This window comes from Haemaphysalis longicornis, unplaced genomic scaffold (genome assembly GCF_048455015.1).
Source record: "Haemaphysalis longicornis isolate Haplotype H1 unplaced genomic scaffold, Haemaphysalis longicornis Haplotype H1 scaffold_4, whole genome shotgun sequence".
Classification (NCBI taxonomy): domain Eukaryota; kingdom Metazoa; phylum Arthropoda; class Arachnida; order Ixodida; family Ixodidae; genus Haemaphysalis; species Haemaphysalis longicornis.
Genome location: NW_027526361.1, coordinates 204,771,315 through 204,794,169, shown reverse-complemented (window position 1 = coordinate 204,794,169; position 22,855 = coordinate 204,771,315). Strand labels below are relative to the sequence as shown.

General features: G+C 47.8%; 1 protein-coding gene across 2 annotated transcripts in view; it reads right to left on the bottom strand.

The window, feature by feature from the left end:
* The window catches only part of LOC144179614 (uncharacterized), a 62,922-nt gene that overhangs the window by 12,832 nt on the left and 27,235 nt on the right, over positions 1-22,855 (bottom strand). For both annotated transcript variants that reach the window (XM_077708033.1, XM_077708034.1), the window contains 4 exons: positions 20,770-20,984; positions 18,496-18,594; positions 11,802-12,040; positions 7,116-7,226 (listed from right to left, as the gene is read on the bottom strand). In XM_077708033.1, coding sequence (XP_077564159.1) covers positions 7,116-7,226; positions 11,802-12,040; positions 18,496-18,594; positions 20,770-20,984 — 664 coding nt within the window. The remainder of the gene's footprint in view (positions 1-7,115; positions 7,227-11,801; positions 12,041-18,495; positions 18,595-20,769; positions 20,985-22,855) is intronic.

Below are 22,855 nucleotides of genomic sequence, written 5' to 3'. Positions count from 1 at the left end.
AAAACGAGCGGTCGGCTAAAGCGTGCACCTCTGGAGAAGCTCTCGGGATGGGCGTACGAGGCGTGGGCCACGGTCCCATAGACCATGGTTCAATGTTCGTTCAGAAGTGCGGCACCGCGAACGCGCTTGACGGCACCAAGAACGAGATGTTGTGGTCAGCGGAGAGCGACGAGGAGTGAGATGAATGAGATTACTTCGGGAAATAAATCGCCCGTTTCTGTTGCATTCGTTTGTCTGGGTCACAAAGTTCTGTGCGCATTAGAATCGGAGGTGCAAGTTTTTTTGTTTTTTTTTTGCCAGGAAAATCGGGTGCGCGTTAGAATCGGGGGCGCGTTAGAATCGGGTAAATACGGTACATTGCGTTCCGCCCGCAGGGTCGAGGGATCGAAACCAGGCGCCAGATAGTATTTTTTTTTATATAGTGTAGGGGGAGGGCTGCGGACTACGACTACGGACGTCAAAGCGCGTGACATTGTGAGTTACTGAAATGCTCTGCATTTAAAAAAAAATGATATCGATGAAGTGATGATGACAATGGTGTGCTCATTAATAGAGTCCTGTTCAGAGAATCTGATCCAGTACTGTGCTTCGCAGGAAAGACAGGAAATACTGTGCTTCGCAGGAAAGCTTTCGTCGCTCGAGATGCTCGTTTAGAGTTAGACCACGGGCCTAATACGTCACTTAGAATTAGTCCTCCAGAAAGCGGACGGCCCAAGGACACTAAAATGGATGTCTTAGCTGTTACATGCCGCGTACATTCACATAATATGTGGTTCAAGCCCTCGCGCACGCCACAAAGAGTGCAAAAGGGGGAAGTGGCCTGTTCCATCTCGAAGCGAAAGTAACTTGTCTAAGCGACATTTAGCTGCACGCGGTGAAGAACCGCTTCGTCATGCCTGGACAGTCCGCCAGGCATCCTACAGGTCCCGTGCGAGTCTATGGAGTGAAGCGGCGCAACAGCCACCATAGATTGCTGAAAACTCAAGGTGTAGTGGCGGCGTGTGCCGCCGATGAATGAACGACTAGACAACTTCAGTGCACATCGGAACAAAAGACCCTTTATTCCAAGTTGCGCATGCTTATATACCTAAACAACACTGGCGCCACCTGCGGCAGTGATCGCGGAACCAAAACCAAATAGACAAATATACAACACATTCCCTTCCTTAAAAACAGCTATATGGATTAGTAATGTAGTAGGTTAGTATGTTAGTACATATGCAAAAATACTATACAAAAATACAAACTGCAATGAACATAGCTAAATACCAATACACGATCACATTTACTAAAGAAATCCACCACAATGAATATGTCAGTTCCTTTCGCTTTGGCACAACTTCCCGCACTAGTTGTAGCCATAACGCTGTGGTGGTAGTCTCTTTCTTGGTGGTTGCACCCTGCATTGCTGGGTGACTGCTCCGGGAGACTCAGCCGACTGCGTAACAGCAGGCGACCTGGACGCCAGCGCAGCCGAAGGAGACCTGGACGCCAGCGCAGCCGAAGGAGCAGCCGAAGAAGTCCTCGTCGTTAATTCTGGGGTAGGACCCTCATATGTAGGCGGAGACCCTCTTTCACTAGCTGTACTGTTTCTTCTCCACGTATAAAGAGCAGGAGAGGCTCGCAGAACCTTTGCGAACTTCGACGCATTCCAGGTTTTACCGTCATCCAGGCGGAAAGAGGCTGGTCCCTTTCTGCTGATCACCTCTCTTGGGCAGCTGAATTCCAGGTCGCCTTTAAATCTAATTGTGGGTTTCTTCACTCTGACGAAGTCACCAACGTCAACTCTGATTTCTCTTGCAGCCCTCCGAACATCTGTGTATCGTTTGCTGTCCTGTTGTTTTTGCTTCACCCGCTCCCGTAAACGCCGGAGTTCCAACCCAGGATCGTCAAAGAAGGTGCCCGATGGATGCCTGACGACATCTAATAAAGTTCTTGGCAGCCGTCCGTGTAGCAGAAGCGCAGGAGCTTTTGCCGTTGTAGCATGCGGTGTGCATCGGTAGACACCCAGGTACTCTGTTACCGCCTGGCGCAAGGGTCGCTGCTCAAGAACCGCCACTTGAATGAAGCTTTTTAATACTCTATTAAATCTCTCCACTTGGCCGTTTGCTTGTGGGTGGTACACGGACGAATGCTTCAAGCGAATGCCGCGATCTTGCAGAAACGCCTCGAATTCCCGGGATACAAACTGTGGACCGTTATCGCAAATAATCTCATCTGGGTAGCCTTCGCGCGCGAACACAGACACCAAAAACCGCGTTACTGGGCTGGTTGTTGTGTCACCACAGAAGTGTACTTCGGGCCACTTGGAATGATAGTCGACCAGCGTGATTGCATATCTGCAATCGTAAGGCGCCCGCTCAAATGGACCGACAATGTCCATGCCCAGCTTCTGCCACGGCTGATCTGGAAATGGGACCGGTTGCAATGGTGCAGCTCTCACTTTTGTACTTTTGTCTGCTTCCTGGCATATGCTGCACCTCTGAATAGCTAGCTCGACTTGGCGGTCCATGCCCGGCCACCAATACTTTTCTCGCAGCCGCGCTTTTGTTCGCACCACTCCGGGATGCGACTCATGTGCTGCCGCAATTACCTGCTGCGTGAGTGATGTGGGAACCACAAGCCATTCGCCACGCAAGATCAGATTGTCTACCACCGAAAGTTCGTCACGTACTTTGAAGAACGGCTGAATATCAGCCGACAAGGAATTGTGCGCCGGCCACGACGATTGCACATAGATTTTGCTTTGTTGCAATGCGCTATCTTGCAATTGTGCCTGCTCAAACTGTTCTCTGGTAATGCAAGAAGGAATTTCGAGAACCGATACCACCTCATCTAAAAGCGCTTCTTCCTGGAAAGACGACGCTGGCAAGCGTGAGAGTGCGTCCGCCACTTGATTTTGCGACCCCTTGCGATACTCAACTGTATAGTTGTACCGTAGCAGGCGCTCTGCCCATCGCGCTATTCGTAAGGGGCGCCTTCCTGTCCCTTGAGTTGAAAGCATTGCCACCAAGGCTTGATGGTCAGTGAGCAACGTGAAGTGGCGTCTCCACAGGTACACGTGCCATCGCTCACATGCCCAAACACAGGCAAGCGCTTCCCTTTTTCCCACCGAATATTTCCTCTCCGCTGGCGAAAGAACTCGGGACACGAAAGCGACAGTGCGCAGTTCATGTCCGTCCACCTGCTGTAGGACCGCTCCGAGACCGCACTCTGATGCGTCAGTGGACACTACAACTGGAAGAGATGCATCGAACATTCTCAGTATGGAGCTAGATGCCAGCGCGTCTTTGGCCCTTCTGAAACTAGCGTCTGTCTCGTCAGACCAAACGAATCGCTGCCCCTTTCTTAGAAGAAGTCGCATTGGTTCGACAATGTCAGCGAAGTTGGGGATAAACCTAGCATAATATTCGACCAATCCCAGAAATGATCGAAGGCTGGTTGGGTCAGTGGGCGCTGGCGTGTCTCGAATGGAAGCAACCTTTTCCCTCAACGGCTCAATACCGTTTGCGGTTATCCTGTGGCCCAAAAACGCAAGCTCCGGCGCATCGATGACGCATTTGGCGTTAAGTTTGAGACCTGACTCTTTAATGCGCCTCAGCACTACGGTAAGATTCGTCATGTGCTCCTCTCTGCCCTTCCCGAACACAATGATGTCATCGATATAGAACAGGACGCCACGGCAACCCTGCAGAATTTTCGACATCATGCTTTGAAAAGCAGAGGGTGCTGACGCGAGCCCAACACACACGCGCTTAAAACGAAAGAGCCCATCGTGTGTTATGAAAGCCGTTAAATCGCGGCTCTCGGGGTGAAGCATGACCTGATGGTAAGCTGATGCAAGATCAAGCTTGGAAAAGTGGGTTGCCCCCACTAGACTATGCAATAGCTCTTCTGTATGAGGGAGGGGAAAGCTATCTGCTACGACGGCTTTGTTTACCTGTCGAAGATCTACACAAAGGCGGATACCTCCATCTTTCTTTTCAACCACAACAATGGGGGACACCCATTCGGATGCCTCTATTCGCTCTATCACGTCCATTTTTTCCAAACGGCGGAGTTCTTCCGAGACTCATGGCCGCAGTGAGAGCGGAAGGCGCCTGAGTTTCGAAGCAACTGGCTGAACTGTCGACCGTGTTTTGACGCGGTGCACGAACCCTTTCGCTATGCCAAGACCTGGATTGAAAATATCCCCGAATTCCTCAACTAATTCTGCTGGAAGGTGAATGGGCTGCTCCCCTTCTGTCTTGACGAAGGAGTGCTCCGTTCGAGCGCTAGTACGCGTCGCTGTGGTTTCAAGGCACTGTAGTGACGACCCATCAATCTGCAGACGGAGCGCCTTGATTGCATCAATACCCAAAAGCGAGGTGCCTTGTTCAACGACATAAAAAAGAAGAACAGCAGTGCAGTTACTGTACATGACATCTGCAAAGAAGCAACCACACACTGGGATTGACTTCTTCGAATAATCCAGTAACCTAAGTCGAGGAGCTGAAAGTGCCTGTCCTTCAAAATGTTGCCGAAACAGGTCATGCGTCAAAATTGAAACTGATGACCCAGAATCCACGAGGAAAGTTAACTTCATTCGACCAACTGCTACTGATATGTAGATTGCGGGACGAGGGGATGTCGTCACAGCCAGAATGCTTAATACTTCTTCAGTTAGCGAATTTTCTCCGTCAAGTTCACGAACCGGAGCGGCGTTTCTGTTGCAGACCGAGCGAAAATGACCCATAATACCGCAACCATGACACCGCTTGTTTTTGGCGGGGCAGCGGAATGAAGCCGCGTTGTGCCGAGGTGAACCGCAGCGGTAACAATGTGCCTGCTGGTTGCGAAAACGCTTCGAGGGACCGGCGGAAGTAGGTGCGGAAGGCGGAGTGTTTGCACAAGCATTTATGCGCTGCGCATCTGCAGTGGAAAATTCTTGGAGGTCATTGGTTGCCTGTTCGAACTGCGTCGCTATAAGTACAGCTCGAGCGAACGAGAGGGAAGACCCTTCAAGAAGCAACCGCTCGCGCAAATTGCGAGATGATACACCCGCAACGAACTGGTCACGCAAGGAATCTTCTTGAGAAGGAAAAGAGCACGTAGCTGAAAGCTCACGTAACGCGGTAACGTACTCATTGATTGCTTCACCGACTTGCTGCACGCGCCTACCGAAACGGTGCCGTTCGATCACAACATTGATTGTTGTCGTGAAGTGCGCATGCAGCGCTGCGACAGCGATATCGTACGACGACGCTTCATGCTTTGTCTGAGTAGTGTCCTTGATAACTCCCGATTCTGTATCAGTAGTTGATTGCTCACCGGGCTTAGCGTTGGCCAAGGATGCGGCAGAGTGTGAAATATACGCTGGCCTTCGACACCGAGGCTGTGCAGTAGAAGAGCCTTGCGACGGTCCGGCGCGCACTCTGAAGCACCCGATGCGAGCAGAAAATTCTCGAAGATGCGGATCCATTGCGGCCAGGGTACAGCAGGACGGCCAGGCGTGGGCAGGAACGGGGGCGGTGGTGCCAGTCCGGAAACACTCATGGCGGAGAAAACAGTTGGCGAAAATCACGAAAATCACGCCCCCTCCTAAACGAGCATCCTCGTCGCCAATGTAGTGGCGGCGTGTGCCGCCGATGAATGAACGACTAGACAACTTCAGTGCACATCGGAACAAAAGACCCTTTATTCCAAGTTGCGCATGCTTATATACCTAAACAACACTGGCGCCACCTGCGGCAGTGATCGCGGAACCGAAACCAAATAGACAAATATACAACACCAGGCAGCCTTGGATGCAGGGGCAGAAGCATCTCGTCTGGAGAACGGTATCAAGCACAATCGATGCCGCAGCGTCCGCCTTGACGTTCCCAGTCATACCGCAGTGGGCAGAAATCCACTCAAGGTCAACATAATGGTGTGCCTTTACAGCTTGTAAGCGCAATGCATTGACGTCGAAAAATGCATTGCTAACGCGCAGTTACCACACTGATAACTACGCTTTTATAATGGTGGCCCATAAGACGTCATCCCTGCTCAAATTACCGTATTTACTCGCGTAATGAACCCACTTTCTTCTTAGAAAATTTCGCATGAATTTGGGGGGAGGGCTCATTATGCAGGCAGGTGTATGGCACAGTCGCACGTGTAATGGCCTTTCTGCCTGCAAAGGAGCTACACTGGCCGAGGTTGAACAGTTTCGCGCGGCTCCTGGAGAGCTGTGCTGCGCAAGCACGGCACGTGGCTGCCCGGTCCACCTGGTGACCATGCGAGGGGTGGCTGGGTGTGCAACCGATGGCTCGTGCTTCGCAGCAACACCGGCGTGCGCCTGCGGAACCAGCTTAGCTCTAAGGCGATCGGGGACGCTGCTCCGGAGCCGCTTGGCAAATATACATGTGTCCCATAATGCGTATACCGTGTGTGTGTCATTGGTGTGTGTGTCATTGTGTGTCAGCATGGTAATCAAGCTAATCCTAGACAACCAGGAAAGCTAAGAATAATTAGCTGAACCTTAGCTCATGCTGCGTATATCTTGGCATAGCCGAGGTAAGCCACTGCTAATTTTTTTTTTTTAGCGTTATTCATACCTTGTAAACAACATGCTATATCTTAAAATGCAGCTTCGCTCGTGTGACGAATGGCGATGATCGACATTCGTCCCTACTGAGATACGCCATGCCGCCAGTGTCAGAGCGTTGCTCGCCGAAACCGCACCCACGTTCCCCGCAGAGCCGGGAATGCCGATTGGCTATTAAGGGGGGCCCACCAAAAGCGGCGCTGTATAAGGTTTAGTGCTTTGTGCGTGATAGAGGCTGCATCACAGCCAAAACTTTACGTCAGAGTGCGGCAGAATGGCGACGAGGATCGGTAGGTAAACAAGGAAAGAAAGGAGATCTTTTTTGCGTTTGTGCGGCCTCTGCTATACGCAGAGGTGTAGTATTTGGTATACGTTGCCATGAAGGGGTACGACCTTTGGGAGCATATGTAGGGCCCCTTTAAAGCTGCGTGGCGCTGCCACAGTTGTGGTGGGCACGACGAAAGACTGTCAGGTACATTGAGAGGCATTTCACCGCGCCATCCCTGCGACGCCAACGCTGAGCAGCAGCAGAGCAGCCTGCCCTCACCTTGACCAGTTTCTGCTGAAGCTCTTCGAGCCTGACAATGTCGTAGACGGCCGGCGTGACCAGGTCCCCCCACGGGTGGTGCTCGTGCTGGGGTCGTCGTTGCTTCTCAATCTGCGGCGAGAGAGGAATGACCACACTGATGCACGCACTACTGCAGTCACTACCGAGATGCAATCACACTGCGAGGGGGGGGGGGGATATTTCAGGCAAGCCCTTTCCAGGGGCCGTCACGTCCTGTCAAAAACTGCAGTTGAAGTTAAAATACAAAGTGGGTACACGCTCTTGCTAGTAGACCAAGCCGCACACCACAGGGTAGCACTGCAGATTAGTTCAGGCTACCTGGGGTTGTTCAATTACAACGTGTGCCCAAGACCTTGTAGACCTGTTCTTTGCTTTTACCTGCTATCTTGAGCCCAAGAGCATGACGGCTTAGCCACTGAGCCAGGTGAAAACCAAAGCTGACTGCACCAAAACATTCTTTTTTCAGCCTGTGTTATTACATGTTAGACAGAACGTGTTTGCTGATTGGCCACAAAGCTTTGCTTGCTAACCTATGTGTATCATAAGGCAACCTGAACCAGCCGATCTTCACTACAGCTGGGTTCTGAGCCCCTTGTGGCCTGGCAAAAGTGATAGGCGTATGACGAGAGGAAAGAGGGGGTAACATTTTTCATGCAAACGATTTCACCAGTTTGCCTGTTTTTTTTAATCCACGATGGGTTGCGTCGATGCTGTGCAATATACCACCCATGCTTCTAACATGGCACATATGACTGATATTTTCCATATGTGGAATGACTCCGACTTCTGTTACCCGTTTGCCCCGTCTTCTTTGTGCAACCTTCCACAGCTGAAGTAGGATAGCACAGACTACGCAGCAGAGCCAGTTTTACACATTTCAAGTGTGTTTGTCTTTCTTGAGAGCACTGGCGTTGCGCAAAAAAAAAAAACAGAATTTTGCCTCTTTTGATGAAAAAAAAAAAAAAAAAAAAACTGTAGTGCAACTTTTTCACTGCCCATTCCACTTTTTGAAAACTCAATCACCATTGCTTGAGCAATCCCCGTAAGAGGAGATGCCATGTGTGCCAACGCCGAAACCTCAATTTGTACACCAATGCGCAAAAGTAAACAAACGGAGGCCGAAAAAGAGGGGTGAGACAGTGGAAACAGATTTGGGAGTAGTTTTTGGAGCAGCAAAATGTCGATTTTGAAGCAGAAGAATTTTCATTTGGAGCAGTTAACGACACTTGATCTTAGGAGCCTAAAAAATCAAATTTGTAGCAACTCGGGGGAAAAGTACAAATTTAAATCAGTTTGGAGTACTAACAACACTAAAACAGCCATTGGAGAAAGATTTTTTTCATCTGAGTATGCTAAGATACGAACTGAACTACCTTCTTACAAGCTTGAATTTTATTCAGGCTGTATGCATTGGCAATGAAGAGAGCGGTTAGAACCACCTTATTAAAAAATGCTGCAACAGAAAGGCATTTTTATTATCATTTCAACGCTGACATTATTATTTTCAAATCCTAGACTGCATTGTACGAACAAGTGTTCAGCCATGGCAAAATTTGCGCAAAGTGAGGAGACGGTAGTTGCAACTAACGAGCTATCCCATTTTCATCCCCGAGGTTTCCTACGATCGTAATTGGAGTAACGCTGACAATTTGGCCAGTTCACTTTTGGCATCAAATTTAACTTCACATGCGTTAAGTACTCTTACTCGTGTGCAAGATTAACCAGTTCCTCTGTCGGGCGCTGCCCAAAAACTTCGCGGCGAAGCAGCTTGCACTGCAACTTCTGGCGTGTCGACCGTCCCATTTCTGCGGCCCGTGAGCTTGCTGTCCAACCGCAATAACTCCGCGTTTTGTAACACCCCAATGAGTCTGAAATTTCGCTTCACAAACGCCGATTATAGACGCACGCAGCGTGTTTCACACTCAAGGGCGAACGACAGTGAAGTTGTTTTTGCTGAACTCCGTCTTCCGAGCCGCATAACTTCCCGTAACCTGGCCCATGTTCTCAAGCATTACTGCTGCGATACCGTCATTGTTCAGTACCGCAACAGATAAAACAACTGAACGGGAACCCGGTCGCACGCACAACCTAAACCACGGAAAAGATCGGCGAAGCGCACTAAGCGCCTGAACTGATGCATTACACAGAGATCGGGACAGCCGTCTCTGTGAAGCCAGCAATAGATCAAAAAGAAGCTTTTGTTATCATCATTTCACCGTCTTTCTTTTTTTTCGCAATTTGGGTGCGTATGAGAGAAGATAGAAAAAGCGACTGGAATGCGGATTACAAGGACTCGGCCAATCTAACCTTACCAAGATGGTGGCGCCCGGTAGTGTCGTTCTGGAGATGCACTGGAGCGAAACTTTCGGGTTTTTCCGTCAACTTGCGCAACTAGCTTGTCACCTTGGCTGAAAAGTGTTTTTTCTACGGCACTTTGCAACGGTTTTAGGCAAGGAAACTATGGAAACGTACAGAATACAAAACGTTCAACCCCAAAATGCGACTTCCAAGAAAATGATTTCTTTGACAATTCTTGCTGTCTGAACCCCACGTTTTTTGGATTGATTGACCAAGGTATCAATCAAACCGCTAAAAATAGCCCCATCTTAAGCAAGCCTGCTTGAAAACTGAGGTCACGTCATCATTTTTTTCCCACTGAAACTCGCGTGAGCGTCAGAATCCTAGCTGTACTGGCTCTTTTGGAGCAGCTTGGCGCAGTTTTCGCAGTTTTTATGCTTCTGGGGCAGCTTGGGGCAGCAAGACAGATTTGTATAAAAACTGTGCAATATGCGCAGCTGTCTCACCCCTGGACAAGGGATAAGAGAGATCAGTTTCACTAATCTTGCGCCGTGCAGGGCCATACATAAACAGCATGAAACAAAAATGTGTTCACCTCTGGAGAGATGGCAACGCCTCCCAAGCAATCTGCGAAGCACGAGAAGTGCAACGAAGGAAAGGAATGGGCACAAAAACGAGGGCTTAGCAAAGGTTGTGAGCAGCAAAGACAGCAGAAATTCGGAGGTCGCACACTCAAAAAGCCACCGGCCCGTTTCAAACGTAAAGACGCTTCATTTCGAAACGCAAAAGGAACATTTCTTGTACATTGTAGGACAGGAAAGTGTTTCCTACAGCCTAGGTGTTTCGCCCTAACACTGCAAAGCTTTGTCCTTGCAAGAAGCCGTTCAGGTTGAAACAAGGCATTCAGAAAGCTGGCGACCCGCCGCGGTGGCTTTGTGGCTAAGGCGTTGTGCTGCTGAGCACGAGGTGACGGGTTCGATTCCCGGCCGCGGCGGCCGCTGTTCTGATGGAGGCGAAAAGAAAAAACGCCCATGTGTTGTACGAGATTTCGGCGCACGTTAAAGATCGCCAGGTGGCCAAAATTAATCCGGAGCCCTCCACTACGGCGCGCCTAATCGCCTGCGTTGCGTCGGCGCGTTAAACCCTACAATCAATCAATAAATCAATAAAAAAACTGGTGTTGTTGTCGCTGTCTAATATAGAAAATAAGCGCCACTGCTAAACAGTAAACACAAAACACATTTCAGTTCGAAACAGAATTAACACAGGTGTTTAGAGTAGAAGCCAGATTTTCCTATAGTGCACACAGCACTCATATGATAGCACGTGACAGGCAAATGTGATGCCACGTGCCCATTATGGAGAACTGTGATTCCGGGGAGGCTGTGGTGCGGAGTGTGACCAGAATGCCTGTCGAAGTAATCCATGCCAAAAGATGACGAAACGAAAGCGAATAACGGGGCAGAAACGCAATGTGACAGGGCAGACGTTCTTGATAAGAGCCGACAAGGGAAGCCAAAGTGCTTTTGACTTCAAAACACATAAGCAGACTTCAGTACCCGGATAATTTTTTAAAACATCAAGTTTTCAGCAGCCCAAGAAGTGTTTCCCCCGGACGTTTGGGTAAAACACCTAGGCTATTGGAAACTTCGTGCTTTGAAAGGCAACCTTTGGAAAATGGCCGGCCAGCGGGTTTTCAGATGAACGACCAGGGAATTTCTAGAGCCCGCAACACCTGCAATCTTTGGTTCTGCAACCTCGTTTCTGCTCCCATTCTTTTCCTTCTTCACACCTCTCCCCCGTTGTGGTTGTGATGTGAAACATGGCCTGACGGCAGAATGTGCACAGCCTTCTGTGGTGACCCACATGCAGTGCACAGTTTTTAACTTATTGGAGGGTCGTGTAGGTAATTTTATGATTTGAGGACGACTCAGCGAGCACGACCCAGCGAGCAATGGAACGGAAAATGACAGGTGCCACATTAAGGGACAAGAAGAGAGCAGAGTGGGTCAGGGAACAAACACGTGTTAAGGACGTACTAGCAGAAATTAAGAAGAAGGAATGGACGTGGGAAGGGCATGTAATGCGAAGGCAGGATAACCGCTGGTCGTTAAGAGTAACAGAGTGGATCCCTAGAGAAGGCAAGCGTTGCAAGGGGCGGCAGAAAGTTAGATGGGCAGATGAGATCAAGAAGTTTGCGGGGATAAATTGGTCGCAGTTGGAACAGGACCGGGGTAACCGGAGATCCATGAGAGAGGCCTTTGCCCGCAGTGGGTGTAGATAGGCTGGTGATGATGATGATGAATTTTTACTGTGTCACAGACCCAACACCCTGGGGGTTGCAACTGTTCCATCCTCCCTCCGTACCTTGTCGTAGACGCCGTCGGAGACGACCAGGAGGATGTGGTCGGCTCGGCGCAGCCAGGCGGGCAGCCAGTGGTGGGGGGCCCCCATGTCGTTGGCCTCGGCCACGTCGAAGACCACCCGCACGCCGGGCACCTCCGACAGGAAGCGCTGCAGAGCCTGCACCGCCTCAAAGTGGGCCGCCGAGTCGTACGAGTAGAGCAGGAACACGGTAGGCGACGGGTACAGCGGCCGCGAACGCCCTGCGGTGCGCAGCACACACAACGTTGCTTTCGGCGCCGTTAAGGCACAACTGGGCCGGTTGCAACGTCCAAGAATGCCCTACCGCAGACATTTGCACGATTTTAACACGCATTTTTTGCAGCAAAAATGTATATACATTCATCCCTCGTTACTACGAACTCGCTTTCTAAATATCGCTTTATTCGAAATTTCTTCTGGTCCCAACCCAAAGTCATGCATTTTAGGCCGCATTAATCAAAGAGCACGAAGAGATTGACCCGCTGAGAGCAAAGTGGCGAGCGGAGGCATCGCCGAGCAGCGGCGACTCAGCGCGAGTTAGGCGATCGACATAGCAGGTCAACGCAAGCTGGTGTTTCCCCGGCTATTTTCTTGAGCCGGTCATGCTCGATTCGCCCCGTCCGACTTTAGACAAACAGTCCAAATGCGTGGCAGGGCCACTGAATTTTGTTCCCACACATTGGTCAATGGCGTGGACGAGATAGTGCGCGAACACCGACACTCGTTCAATAGACTCAGCAGTGTCATCGACAACAGGGCACCGTAAAACTCTCGTGTCGCAAGCGTAACAGCTGCACAGCTAGGGAAAAAAATTGCCCAATGATCATGCAGAGAACCCAGTGCAAAACCGGTCGGATTTCATGATTGCGCCGCGCACCCGCAATGAGGGGTTAATTGTTTTTTTCCCTCTCACCAAACACAACCTCAAACTCGAGTCACTGCGTTTGTGGCACTTTCCAGTGCGGACCTCTCGTAGCCTTCCGTGACGCCTGCACACCCCCTATAGATGTGGCCACTGCCACTTTTATGTGCGGCGACGACAGCATCATGCAATGCTTGGACAAATTAGAGCAGCGGTTGCTTGTACCCACCAAGAGCTTGAAACAGCCAAAACTCGATGCCTTTTTTGCACCTTGATAAAGTTTCGCTTCACGAAATACATTGTGTTTTGATTCGTCACAGCTGTGGCGCAATTAAAGCTCAAATGCTTTAACTCTTCTCAAGTTGTCGCTTACATCGAAATACCGTATTTATTCGATTATAAGGCGGTCACTAATATAAGGCGAGGGTGCAGTTTGGAGAGTAGAAGAAACTGCCGTAAAATATACCGAGCTTCGAATATAAGGCGGGGTATGACTTTGAGAATACAAATTTTGGAAAAAAAAACCTCGCCTTATATTCGAATAAATACGGTACTGCTTATAACGAAATTTTTGGCCGTCCCGCTGACTTCGCTATAGCGACGGATTACTGTACGTACCCCAGCGAATTTTCTGCACACGTGTGTGTAAACACTGTCCCATCTACAAAGAAAAACCTTGAGCACCAGAGATCTCTGTCTAGCCTCGTAGGTTCATTAGTATAAGTGTCAAAACCTATGATGGACGGCCCATTGTTGAACCTAGTGCGTTCGTCACAAGTGCCAAGTCAAGTGACTGATGACTTATTATTGGCAGTAGTTCTCGAGCGGTTACGTGGGAGTTGCTCGACACACCAGCACACCTGCATATAGAGACCTGAGGAATGTAACCGGTGTAAAAAATGCAAGTACAGCACTGTGACTACGAGAGGGGAGGGGGAGGTGTCAAGAAAACAAGGCCACAGCCACAACTCAATCACGGAGGCTAATTCTACTAGCCACCTTCCAAATATGTACGTCTTTCCTGCCAATGAGGTGAGTCAAGGCCAGGAGACACTTTGTCTTAGAGCTTGCGAGAAACAGAAGAAAGCAAGGTTTCAAGCATTTTTTTTTTTACTAGAAGGATGGTTGACACTAGGAAAGCTCTTGACGCTATGTCAATGCTACTGCATATCAGATAGGAAGAAAGTAAAAAAAAAAACCTGTCGCAGTGAAACTTTGGTTACCCACAGAAGTTACAGATCGGGCATGAAGCACACACACCATATAGTGCAGGAAAGCTACAAATTGATGCAGAGACCCCCCTCAAGATCTCCTGTACATGCGCCAAAACTTGCTTATGGACACATCTTTTTTTCTGCCCTTAAAAAAAAAAAAAAAAAAGCCATCACAGCCGGGAAATGGATCTTCTACCCGGTTTTCAGGAAGACAGCAAAACGAGCACAGCCTGGCCTCTTTACGCAAAGCACGATGACCCACCCTCTGCTTGTTGCTGTGGCTCAAAGTGTGTGTTGAGCAAGCATCCTAGTTACCTACCATATTTACTCAACTATAACGACAGTTTTCTTTTTCTTTCAGATTTTTGCAGCCTGAACGACCCTCGCGTCGCAATCAAATACCGAAATTCAAATTGCCTAAAAAGTGCAATGATGCACCCAACTCTAATTAGACGGCTAGCATTTTGGCCATTTTGCTATCTATGTTGGCAACTTATGCCAGAGCCATTTTGATCCACTACAAGCCAATAGCTGCTGTTGTTGTTTTGTTTTGTTTTCTGTGGAGGTAGCAACATTGTGCATTTTGCTTTTGTTCCTGTGTCGTAGTGTAAGAAGGCCTCGTTGGCTTTTGTTACTCTCGAGTGTTTCGACTCCCCTCCAGCTCCCCTTGCGATGGCAACGTGTCGCGCTCAGTACAATGGTCGTGTTAATAAGCGTGCTATTTGGACGGCTGAAGAAATGGGCAATTCAGCTTCTGCCCAAAGCCTCGACGTGAATGAATCGACCATCCATGGACGGTGGGAACGCCTTTTCATGTGTGAGCCCAACCAAAAAGGCTTCCTAGGCTTTGCCACAGCCGCCACTTCTCATTGGAGAAGTGTGTTGCTGACCTTGTCACAGAACAGTGCAACCACTCTCAAATGCGCAAGTGTTTGATGCGCCCTCAGCGCAAGTGTTTGACCTCAAATGCACTCAATGGCACCGAAGATGACATTCTCTGAGAGGATCAGCGGACTCTATTTCCGAGAACTCGTCCAATGGTGTGACAACTAGCAAAAACAGAACATTTTGAGACTGGGAACAACGTCTAGTGACAGTGTTTGAAAAATAAATGTTCATTTTCCATGCCTCCACTGGCCTTGCAATAGTACTTTCGCAGTTCTTTTTTTTTTCTTTTGCTTGACACTACAAAAAGTTACTTTTGTGTCGCCGTTGCCATCAAGTATTCGTAAATACGGCACAATCGAATATTTTTGCCGAGGCAAATTTGCAGTAGGAGTAAATTCGAGGCCACTCTTGCATCCCATACACAAGTGCTGAATAAAACTTGCACAACTGGAGCATGAAGAAGCTGAGAGAGCTACACAGCGAGATGAAACGCCACAACACTTCTCGCGCTCTGACACCAACAAACATAATCTGGACAATGCACCGACCTCACAGGAAAAAGCTAGAGGAAGCAGCAAGTGAAGAAGTATAGACCGGCCGGTTTCAACACATTTTAGACCCAAGCTAAGCTTGGTTACTAAGACTGTGAAAAAAAAAAAAAACCCACAAACGAGAAGCTATGAACAAGAGGCACAAAAGGAAACATTGGCACCTTACACAACGTATAGTTGGTCTGAAAAGGGAATAAGTAGCTCCCAAAAAATGTCTGTTCGAGTTGCATGCCCAAGACAAACACATCACACAGCTGTGCGGGACACAAAATGGCATGACGAAACGAAACCGTGCCACCTTTACCACAGTGGTTTGGTTACTGAACTACTGGGTCTGTACTCCACCCTGTTGATCAAGGGGAAATAAAAGTCAACAGAGTGGATACAGTTGGCAACATTTTTTTCACACCAGGTTTCAAAGTTCACCAAAAATTGGAATGCTGCAAAGTTCGCAAAGTTGGCTCGTTTGCTGTATCTGTCAATCCCTTAGTTCCAATTTTTTGCTGCTTTTGTTGACAAAAATTTTGTAGAGATGACGGGGAGGAGGGGCTTAACAGCTCAAAATCTGGCCACCTAGACTCTGAATATCAATTAAGCGGGGACATGGCTCTTAAAAATATTTCTTTTAATTTTTAAGTAAACTCAGTGAAACTTCTCAGTCTTACTGCTTTTCTCACACTGATTTCAAATATGCCATTATTTTTAGAGTAAGTCAGCTAGTTCCAAAGATAATTAGAGATAATGAGTCATTTTTGGAGGAACAACAGACAAGACAGGGTTGGTCGTAGAACTGTAATCTTGACATTTTCCAGCACTATGAACACTGGTGAGTGCCATAAGAGAATCGGTGTTTTGGTGCATTGCTCGGAACTAATTTTACAGCTCATTAAACTTTGGTGTTTGAAATTGGTATTCAAAATGGTTCCTTGCCACTGGTGCCACCAAAGATTAATGAGCTGTAAAATTAGTTCCATGCGGTGCATCGAAAAACCGATTCTCTTATGGCATTCACCAGTGTTCATAGTGTTGGAAAATATTAAGATTTCAGCTCTACGACCAACCCTGTTTTTTTTATTGTTCCTCCAAAAATGACTATCTCTAATTATCTTGGGAACTAATTGACTTACTCAAAAAATAATGGCATATTTGAAATCAGTTGAGAAAAGGCAGCACGACTGACAAGCTAGCGCATCCCTTAGCTACTGAATGATTAAGCTGGCTTGTCCAACTTTGTTCACCCTGAATAGCATTTTGTATACACATTCGGCTTGTATATAACAACTTCGCTTGCACAAAGCAGTCTGCGTAAAAGCTGCACTGAGTTTCTATTTCCTCTCGTGCTATCACTAAGTGACAGGAAGGACCCACACGGGAGTTCCCTGTTACAAAATGGCTCGCAAGTGAGTCTATCAGTCTTTCTTGCCAACAGAATCTTCCACCAATTTTTTAAAAAATGTCCCCCCATAATGGAGAGACTTCACATAACTGCTAATTACACAAGTTGTGCCATCAACATTAGGCAAATAAAACTGATTCGTCCAGCTCTTATAGTTAGCTCTTTCGTTACGGCGGAAAAACAGCAGATTTTGAGTGCTTCCACAAAACTATTTTTTTCTCTTGAGCTAAGGACACATTTAGCATTGCTATGCATGTAATTGTAGCTTATAGATTGCTCTTACAAACACATACCAGCAGTTTTGTGAAAGGTACAATTACTTACAGTTTATTAGTCAAATAATCAGGAAAAAATGCACAAAAAAGTATCCACGCAACGTATATAGGCGATTGTAATGAGCCAAAAAATTATTTTAGGAATTCTAAGATATACACATTGTTCCTACAATTTTTGGCTATGATTCAATATATATATCAACACTTTACACCAAGTTTTGTATTTTTGTTGGCCCATCAAACTAGCGGGACTGATGGCTGTGCCACTCCTCGAAGCCACTCGAGTGTAAGTCGGTCATGCATCCAAGCACACTTTTTTGTGTTCTGACACAAAATCCTTTTCACTTTAGTGGTAAAAAACCAGAAAAAAAATCCAGCGTCCTTGAGAAGTGTCGCGCATCGCTCCGTAGGGTAATCTGACACGAGTGCCAGGCTATCATGAAGGTGATAACGCGATATGAGGCGGCGCATTTGGCAAAATATCCCTACCGTACATTGTCCAGACCCTACACATCAATGTGAAAGCCGCAGTCGTCAGATAAGAAGCCCGTTTTGTTTGTAAATACAGCGCAAATATAGCGGACGCCGTTTTCACACAACTCACCACTACCGCGGGTGCAAAATTTCACTCTTGGCGCGGTCTCTGCACGCAAAATATCAACAAAACATAATAAAATCGAAAAATGAGTAGTCAATAAATATGCCAGATGGCGTTAGTTGTCCGCCAGGCTCTCTTTTTTGCTTTCGTGGGACGTTTGAAATCATTAGACCTCCATGTCCGATGGCCTATGGCGCCGTACGGAAAGAGTTAGGCTACGATGTAAATGGCTATAAAAGCAGGGAAAGAAGTCTCCCGAAAAATGCTGCATAAAAAAAAGCAGCGACAAAGAAAGAAGGGGCAGAGAGAGATATACAATTTTATTCACTTTCCAAGCTATAAAGCATAATATATTCTCAGCTGCTTCAAACCGGTCTATTTCAAGTTTGCCGAGAATAGTGCTCCTCACTGCTACAGCCTCTCTGCGCGAAAAACGAAAGGGGCAGAGAGAGATATACAATTTTATTCACTTTCCAAGCTATGATTGATTGATTGATTGATTGATTGATTGATTGATTGATTGTAGGGTTTAACGCGCCGACGCAACGCAGGCGATGAGGCGCGCCGTAGTGGAGGGCTCCGGATTAATTTTGACCACCTGGGGATCTTTAACGTGCGCCGAAATCTCGTACACACGGGCGTTTTTGCTTTTCGCCTCCATCAGAAAAGCGGCCGCCGCGGCCGGGAATTGAACCCGCGACCTCGTGCTCAGCAGCGCAACGCCTTAGCCACTGAGCCACCGCAGCGGGTACTTTCCAAGCTATAAAGCATAATATATTCTCAGCTGCTTCAAACCGGTCTATTTCAAGTTTGCCGAGAATAGTGCTCCTCACTGCTACAGCCTCTCTGCGCGAAAAACGAACACAAAGGGCGGGCACTGCTGGCGACTTACTTCTGATGTACACGTAGAGGAGCAGCACTGCCGACAGGAACAACAGCAGAGCCAGCCCGCACGCCAGAGAGACGGAGACAGCCAGCTTCGCCTTGTGATCTGAAACACAAAGGCACCTTTTCAGACAGCGTCCACTGATCGGCGAACGTGTACAAAGGGTGCCTACCGTATTTTCCGGTGTATAAGTCGCGTTTTTTTTCTGAAATTTTCGGTGGTGCGTCTTATCCACCGGTGCGACTTATGTATGGAATAAATCCGGTTCGCGGCGGTTGCGCGTGGCCAGTGCACGTTGAGAGACACAGCTCTATGGTCTAAATGAATCCGAAGCCCACCGCTACGGTGTTTCTCATAGTCCAAATGTTGCTTTGGCACGTTAAACCAATAAATTTGCAGCTTTTTCTAGTCAAAAACAATGATAATGGTCTGCGACAACTGCGCGCCACTTTCTGCCATGTGCAGAAGCGCAGTGACTACAGTTCAGAATAAATTCACAGTAATATCAAACTGGGTTGCAAAAATAAAATGCCGCTGATAAATTATTACAGAGAGTTACTCTGAAGGAGGTGAACGTGCTGCTAATTTTTAAAATGACAGCTTTCTGATAAGTTTCGATTTTCGGGCCGCTTCCGGTCGCGTCACTTCTGTCCGCCATGACACCTTTATTGCGCTGATTTACGACAGCACGCAAGAGACGCGCGACGTTTGGAGAGGTGGCCAAATGGGTCACACTCGTGGGACTCCGTTTCTACAAAAACAGTTGTAGCCGGGTTCATAAAGGCCGGAATGATCCATTCCGCGAGTGGTGACGATGTTGACGAAACAGACATCAATGAGTCGGAGGACGACAGCAATGTGCCGGCGGAACTCCCACCTGAAGTTGCTGAATTGTTTGTTAGCGAGTCGGAGGAAGAAGACTTCAATGGTTTTGCCTAAACGCCGTCTGTAAGTACATGCTATGTGTGTGTATCAATAAACCATTTTTGAAAAGTTAGTTCTGTCTAGTCTTTGGGCAGTATATGCACGTGACTAGCTCTCCCTACCGGGCGATGCGTTGATAGGTGGCGGCCGCCGCAACCATGTACTTTCGCCGCTCTTTCTAACGATCTGGTTCACTATGAGTTCACCTAATTAATAAGTGCGTCTTGTATACCGGTGCGTCTTATACACCGGTGCGACTTATATACGTTTTTTTCTGAAAAACTGTCTATTTGAGGGGGGTGCGACTTATACAAAGGTGCGACTTATAGACCGGAAAATACGGTACCTTGTTCTCATTCCGGAATTCCCGCAATACTTAGAGTCTTTCGTCCCAGTTATGCTTAGCACGTTTAAAAGCAAGTGTTCTCAGAAAAAGGTGCTCAGCCTGTATTGCCAACCACACTCGTCAAGCAACCGACTGCCAATCCCATCCACTGTGCACACTTCTAGCTACAGGTACTCTGGTATAAACAAACAGCAACATGCTAGGTGCTCTTGACAACGAGATGTGGCACACTGGACTCTAAAGCAGCTGGGTTCAATACAAGCGCTTGGGAAATCATCATCATCATCATCATCTTGTCTACGCCCACTGCAGGGCAAAGGCCTCTCTCACAGATCTCCAGTTATCCCGGTCCTGTCAGCTTACTGTGACCAATGTATCCCCACAAACTTCTTCATCTTCTCTGCCCATCTAACTTTTTGCCACCCCCTGCCCCGCTTTCCTTCTCTAGGGATCCACTTTGTTAACCTTAATGACCAACGGTTATCTTGCCTTCGCATTACATGCCCTGCCCACGTCCATTTCTTTTTCTTAATTTCTGCTAGTATGCCCTTAACACGCGTTTGTTCCCTGACCCAATCAGCTCTCTTCTTGTCCCTTAATGGTACACCTATCATTTTACGCTCCATCACCCGCTGAGTCGTTCTCAATTTAAGTTGTACCCTCTTAGTGAGCCTCCAAGTTTCTGCCCCGTAGGAGAGTACCGGTAAGATGTAGCTATTATATACTTTCTTCTTCAGGGACAATGGTACGCTGCCACTCATTGCCCGAGAATGCCTGCCGCCGAATGCAGTCCACCCTATTCTTGTACTTCTAATTATCTCTGCCTTATGGTGGGGATCCGGGGTCACTACTTGTCCTGAGTAGATATATTCGCCAACAACTTCCACTGCCCCGCCGCCTATCTCAAACCGCTGTGCTTCCCCGAGTTTATTAGGCCTTAGTTTAGTAATGCTGTACAATCCTTGGGGCATACCACATGTTAAAAGCAGACACAAAAGCAGAACGCTCACCTGGTGGAATGGTGAAGACGTCCGAGGTGCTGACGTGACACGAGTGCCCCGCGTACCAGTCGGGGTGATCGGGGTGAATGCGGAGGAAATATGCCCCAGCGGGGACCTTCTTGAAGGACACGTCTGTCATGGTGGGCTCCCCGACACTGGCTGCAGTGACAGTCTTCTCTTCGATGACTGCTTTGGAGTCGTCTTTCACCAGGCTCACACGGTACCTAGTCGAGATTGAGATCGATTGGTAGCAACACCACTTTTTACGCACGTGCGCGCACGCACGCACGTGCACACACACACTCGCACACCAAGAAGGGAACAATACGATGACAAAAGTACGTAACATTGTGAAATTACGTAGGCATTTTTGTAGCATCAGCTACACTGGCTGAGGTTGAGCAGTTTCGCGTGGACCCTGAAGGGTCGTGCTGTGTAAGCGCAAGCAGTTAATTCAATGCAATGCAATGCATTGCATTGAATTAACCAATCCAATCCAATTGGAGTACGGGTGTGTAGAGAATTGAGTGTGCACATTCGCCGGTCTGTGCATTCCAGAGGAGTGACGTCATAGCCGCGGCATACGCACTGACGCCGGCGTGTGTCTATCTGTGCGCCTCCGGTGTGCAGTAGCCAAGCCTGACGCTGCACCGGAGCCGCTTGATAGCCGTTTCGCGTGGCTCCTGGAGAAGAGCCGTGCTCCGTGTGTGCAAGGAGCAGTGACTGGACTGGACCGGACTGGATTTGATTGTTGAACCTTAGTTCACGCTACGTATATCACGGCATAGCCGAGCTAAGCCACTGCTAATTTTTCGTTTAATTTGGAGCACGCGCGCTTCATTCCTGCTAAAAATGAGACATGAACATTCCAACTTAGCCGGCTACTGCAGCAACATCTCGCATGTGTGAATTAACTTCACTGCCTCATTTTCATGCCTATTTAGATCGATAACTGGTAATCGATGCTTCAAAGGGATGGACAACTGACTTTTGCGGAGTACATGCTCTCTATCCCAAATGAAAGGGCATCGCTTAAAACACCTTGAACTGAAACGGTGTCCCTTATAGGGCCCTAGAACGATTGAAAGCAAAATTCTTAGACGTACCAGCCTTGAAGTACGCTCCCAAAAGGAATGCCAGCTGCCATGACAGTGAGCCGCACAGCAACATACTTTTAACTGTACGTTAGATGAAAAGAGGCATTTCGAAACTCGTCCCCAGCTAAAAAAAAGAATAAAATGTAGTCTTTTCTATTCCTCTAAGTGGTTTTTGAATCACACATTGACACCAGCAAGGCAGTTTGTATACACACGGTAGTGACACATTTAGACACATGACGCCACCTTTCAGCGTTGAGGAAGTTTAGTGACAAATTAAAATTATTTCAACCAATTTATTTAGAATTTCCCTGTGGCTACAGCGCAATATAAAATGCTGGCTTTTGCATGAGCTACAGGACATCCACTCCACAAAAATTGGTCGTCTGTCCCTTTAAACTGGCAATTTCAGCTTTTACAATCAGTTTTAAATTTTTCCCCTCTGGCAGTATTGTGATTCCTGACGGCGCTTTTGCCACCTAAGGTGCGTATGTTGTTGTGAAAGGGGCTTGACTCCTGTGCTTGATAGAAAAGCGTGCCACTCATAGTTATGCTGCACTTAACATCAAATGTTCACGATAAACAGGCTTCCAGTGAGTCAAATATGAAATTATGCTGTCAGCTTTGTAATATGACAGCGCCATAGGTCGGCGTACTCACGCGTGAGTACACTCATTTGTACTCAAACTCACGAGTGAGTACGATGATGAGTGATCACACACCCAGAAAAAAACAGTGAGTACGATGACGAGTGAGTACAGGGGTAAGTCCACTACTCGTGAGTACAGTACTCATGAGTACACTACTCATGAGTGTGAGTACTCATGAGTACAGTTTTCATGAGTATGAGTACTCATGAGTTTGAGTACTAATGAGTATGAGTACTCATGAGTACACAGTACTCATGAGTACACAGTACTCATGAGTACACAGTACTCATGAATACACAGTACTCATGAGTACACAGTACTCATGAGTATACAGTACTCATGAGTACA